This window comes from Sphaeroforma arctica (assembly GCF_001186125.1).
Source record: "Sphaeroforma arctica JP610 unplaced genomic scaffold supercont1.650, whole genome shotgun sequence".
Taxonomy (NCBI): domain Eukaryota; class Ichthyosporea; order Ichthyophonida; genus Sphaeroforma; species Sphaeroforma arctica.
Window position 1 is genome coordinate 27,229 of NW_014039908.1, and position 4,602 is coordinate 31,830.

The 4,602-nt window shown below is 39.2% G+C and overlaps 2 protein-coding genes across 3 annotated transcripts in view; both read right to left on the minus strand.

The window, feature by feature from the left end:
- Positions 1–715, minus strand: part of SARC_07837 — a 5,896-nt gene extending 5,181 nt beyond the window's left edge. Inside the window, exons 1-2 of one of the 2 annotated variants that reach the window (XM_014298209.1) lie at positions 641–715; positions 105–196 (exon numbers count right to left, since the gene is read on the minus strand). In XM_014298209.1, coding sequence (XP_014153684.1) covers positions 105–173 — 69 coding nt within the window. In that variant the 5' untranslated portion in view covers positions 174–196; positions 641–715. Of the gene's footprint in view, positions 1–104; positions 197–584 lie in introns of both variants that reach the window. The other variant, XM_014298208.1, reaches the window with a different exon arrangement.
- A 33-nt stretch (positions 716–748) lies between these two features.
- Positions 749–1,381, minus strand: SARC_07838 (hypothetical protein). Its single transcript, XM_014298210.1, has one exon. It carries the CDS (start codon positions 1,352–1,354, stop codon positions 893–895), a length of 462 nt encoding a protein of 153 aa, XP_014153685.1. The 5' UTR covers positions 1,355–1,381; the 3' UTR covers positions 749–892.
- Positions 1,382–4,602: the final 3,221 nt, after the last annotated feature.

A 4,602-nucleotide genomic window follows, 5' to 3' on the forward strand; every position in this document is an offset into this window, starting at 1 on the left:
TAAGACGTTACAACACCGATATATAACTTGATAAGCTGCGTCACTAGCCATAGAAAAACAACAATAGGTGACAAATACTTAGAAGTGGAAAGTATAGTACTTACCTTCCCTGCATCTCTCGATACCGTCTCAGCAGTTGATAAATACTTTTGCATTTCATTGAGGTCCGTCATTTTGCTACACGATATTCATATATCTTGCATCAGAGATATATCGATTTATATAAAGTAGAAAATATTTGTTTATTTTTAATGTGTTTTATCACATCACTCAAGATTTGTAGGGTTTATTAGGTTTTAGCCTTCGGTTCAAAGTTCAAACTCGTGATTCCCATTTTCTCGGAAGTATTGTATATTAGCGGATGGCCTCATCTTGTGTGCCTATTCATAATTTTAGCTTGCAACAATGTTGATTTGAAGATCAGCGTACCTATTCATAATTTTAGATTGCAACGATGGTGCTGCGGAAAACTGTTAATTTCAAAGACTCCCAAAAACAATTCGTGCACAAGTCCACACAATTGCTAGCCTAAAGACAAGACACAATGACAACAGACTATGCAAAAATAATATGGACATGCCCACCTGTTAATAAATATATAAAATAGTTTGGTGTTTATAACTGACGGAAATCTTCATACATGTTCGCTGTTCCAATTACTTCGAATTTCTCTTGTCTCAGGCTGCCTCATTTATGCCAATCATACCAGGGAATGAAACGAACGATGACCTACATGTGTAGTACATAGTATTTGATAATTATATTTGTTGTATTAATTTAATTCTCCGCTAGATTTTCCGGGCTGGAATACCTATTCTATATCGATGCCAATCATGATTATCATACAAGAAATACATGGTTTAAGTAAATTAGAAGTAATACCATTTGACGTTCATATGCTACCGCTGGACTTGACTTCAATGATAGTGATCTTCCTGAATTGCTCGCTATCCGACTTTTGTTGGTGATGGATAGTTTGCTGCATACTACGTAGAAACTTCATATGTTTCATCCTTGGTGTTATTTGGGGGGAGGGACTGGTTTTACTCATTAACTGATCTACAACAGCGTGCCTTCTTTGATGTTTGCGTAATCGGAGGGTTTGCATATCCCGCGTCAGCTTCATGATAGACGTTGTATCTTCATCATTCTTTGTTCCGCAAATGATGTTGTCTTCAGCGCCACAAACCGAAAATTCATCATCACTATATACACTATCGGCACTACCCGAGGAGCAACTTTGGTTTCCATCACTATAGCTTTTATGCTGGGAAATTGGCTGTGGCAGTGGCAGTGTCATTGGTTTAGTGCTATGCCTTGGTAGGTCTTGCCATGATCGTTGGTGGTTCGACATCCCGTTTTTTGTTATGATTTTTTTTATGTTTATGAAAATTGTGATCCACCATCGTCAATTTAATTCATTTTATATACGTTTCACAATATTTTTTTGTTCTGGCTCAAACAAAACAGTATACAGCGATGAATGATAGTCGACAGGGGCTGAGTGGCTGTCTGGCTGACAGCCTGTGAAACACGGGTTTCAATTTTTTTTAACTGATAAATAATCGTACCACCAGAGTAACTTTCGACACCACTGCACCGGCCACCATTTTTTTTTTCAAACTCACCACTGTCACCAGCAATATTTCTCACCAAATAGGGGCATAAAGATTTAGAGGGCCAAAGCCCAAAAAGGTTTAAAACCCCCCATTTTTTTAACTGAAAAAAGTGTTAAACTTAAGGGGCTCAGGCGCGATATATCTCTGGATTTCCATAATTCCATAGAGACTTGGAGCAACTTGAGGCGAAAATACTTGCGCAACCTTTATATCATTGGTTTGAACACGAGTATTCCCAAAATACAGGATGCATTCCAGTCAAAACTAAAAATAGACGGCACAATACACGGATCATAGACACGCAATGTTCGTTAAAAAAAATGCTTATGTGACAAATTCTGACTCTAACTCGGCCCTTCGCCCGCCCAAAAAATGGCACCAACTCTGATTTTTGTACAGAAAAAAATGAGTATTCGTTGCGCTATTTTTTTTTTTAAATATTTGTAAATGAACCGGCAAGTGGCCAAGAGTTTAAAGTCAACCCGAATGGGCCGCGACGACGGATCATTATTTGAGTCGACCTGCTCATTGTCATGAGTGACAGACCAGTGTTCCAAACATCCAACTTACGACTCGCAAGTGTTGAAGTCAAAGTGTCAAGTGTGAGCAGTGAGCACTGAGCAGTGAGCACAGTGAGCAGTGGGACATGGTCAAGTGACAATGTCAACTATCAACTGACAGTCAGCATTGGCAGGGGAGAGTGACAGTGTGTGACTGTGGGTGAACTGTTAGTGTTTCACTGTGTCAGACTGTTAGTGAGTCGAGTTGTCGACTCACGACGGTCGTCCTGTAGTCGAGAGTGTCGACTCCGGTAGTCCGGACTCCGGTGGGCGGTGACTTTTTTAATTAAAAATTGTTCTTTGTTTTATAGAAATAGTCAAGGACATCTCAAAGCGTAGAGCACCGACTCCACTCGCTGAGTACACAGATATTTATATACAGATTGAACCAGTGGCGAATAAGTATTTAATTGCGGTGAAGACTGAAGCGTGAAGACTAATGAGGGGCGAGGGCTGAGACCTGAGAGGCCTGCGAGGGCAGCCAGGCAGAGTGCAGTCAGTACAGAGTCAGACCTTTCTGTTTCTTTGCATTCTCGGGTCGCTGACGTCTGAAGTCTGAGCTGAGAACAGTGAACACCCTGCCCCCGGCCTAAAAGTACGTTATGTAGTCCGTTCAGGCTATTTTTATTCTCTCTCTCTCTCTCTCTCTAATAAATACAGTATTTAATACAACAACACAAGGTGTAAATATTTACAACGCCGTAAGAGTGGATGTGAACATCCTTCTCGATTTATGCCTTCGACTCATACATAATACATATATGGTCGTTTTTTTAAAAATAAATAATATTCAATATTTTAGCAGTGCACTGAAATATTTTGGGGCGGTGAGGCCGGGGGTGGTCCGTGGGGGTTTTGGAAAAGTATAAATAAATAGCCCCTCTAAATTGAACAAAAAACAACAAACAAAATGCAGAACATATTTTGTTTATAAAAATATTGTCTGTGCAGCCATTTGTCGGTGCGGACGGCGCCTGTATGTGTAAATATTAAAAATATGTAATATGATACTAATACATCTTTTGGGTAAATACCCGGGCCAGCGAGACCTTTTGTTTTGTTTTTATATAAATAAAAAGATCAGAAAAAAACACCACATGATAGTGATGATGATCATATACTTTGCCGGCTAAATAGTAGCAAGAGTAAAAATATTGTGTGAAGAGAAAATGCCATATTTATTTCCCCCTCGAAGTAAATATATTTTGATATAAGGCGGTTCCAAATCGATTTTTGTTTCTGCTAATATTTCTCCAAAAAAAGGTAGGAGGCAGGCGCTATACCCTTCTCCAAGCCAGTTCATACCAAACCAGATATACTTTTTTCCAAGAATAAAAAAACGAAAATTGGGGTTGAGTCCCAAACCCCTAACATAAATTTCGGGCCTATACCAAATTCAGTAGTAATATTTTAGTAGAGTATTATGCCAAATCAGCAAAAAAAAACAGGCAGGGGATAACAGAAACAAAAATCGACTCTTGGAACCGCCCGTGCAATAGCAGATTTTCTATTAAAAAATAGGAGGCCAGCGGAACTATGATAAACTTTTCCGGCTGCTGTCGCTGTTTTACATATCGAGTATTCCGGCTGCTGTGTGCAATTTACTGCTACATTTATATTTGTTTTTTTTTATAAAGAATAAATCTAAATCTATTTTTATACCCCCCTGGGCCGCGCGATGTGCAGTCTGCCAGTCTCTGAAAGCAAGTTGGACTCTTCACTATTGCTTTGACCAACCGGATTTTGATAATCACATTATGCCTGGATACACTTAGAGGATGCTCTATTGGGCGATACAAATATAGATTCAGTCACCGCGGCCTCAGTGCCCTTCCTGACATGTAGTAATCCGCTCGTCTATTGGATATTTATTTAAAGTCATCAGTGACACCGCGATTCCAGTGGCATTTAAAAATAGGTTCAAATTTTGGCGCGCAACACACTGGCACACTTCGAAGTCTTTAGAACATATATATTGAGTCTATATACACATATATAAGAATGAGCTGAAAACTTGAATATTATGTGTTGTATGTATTTTTTTATGTGCGTGTATGAGTTTATGTAAGTGTGTAAATATTGTATGAGTGTATGTAAGTGTGTATGAATATAATTTAGGGTATATATATGTGTGTGTGTACGAGTGAGTGAGTGTGTGCGTATACGTCTGTCTGTGTGTGAGAGACAACAAAAGAGAGGAACGCTCTCTGTGTGCGTATATATATATATATATACGTGTGTGTACGAGTGAGTGAGTGTGTGCGTATACGTGTGTCTGTGTGTGAGAAATAACGAAAGCAAAGAACGCTCTCTCTCTGTGTGTGCGTGTATGTGTGTGTATGTGTGTTTGTTTATGTATGTATGTATGTATGTATGTGTGTGTGTGTGTGTGTGTGTGTGTGTTTGTGTGTGTGTGTGTGATA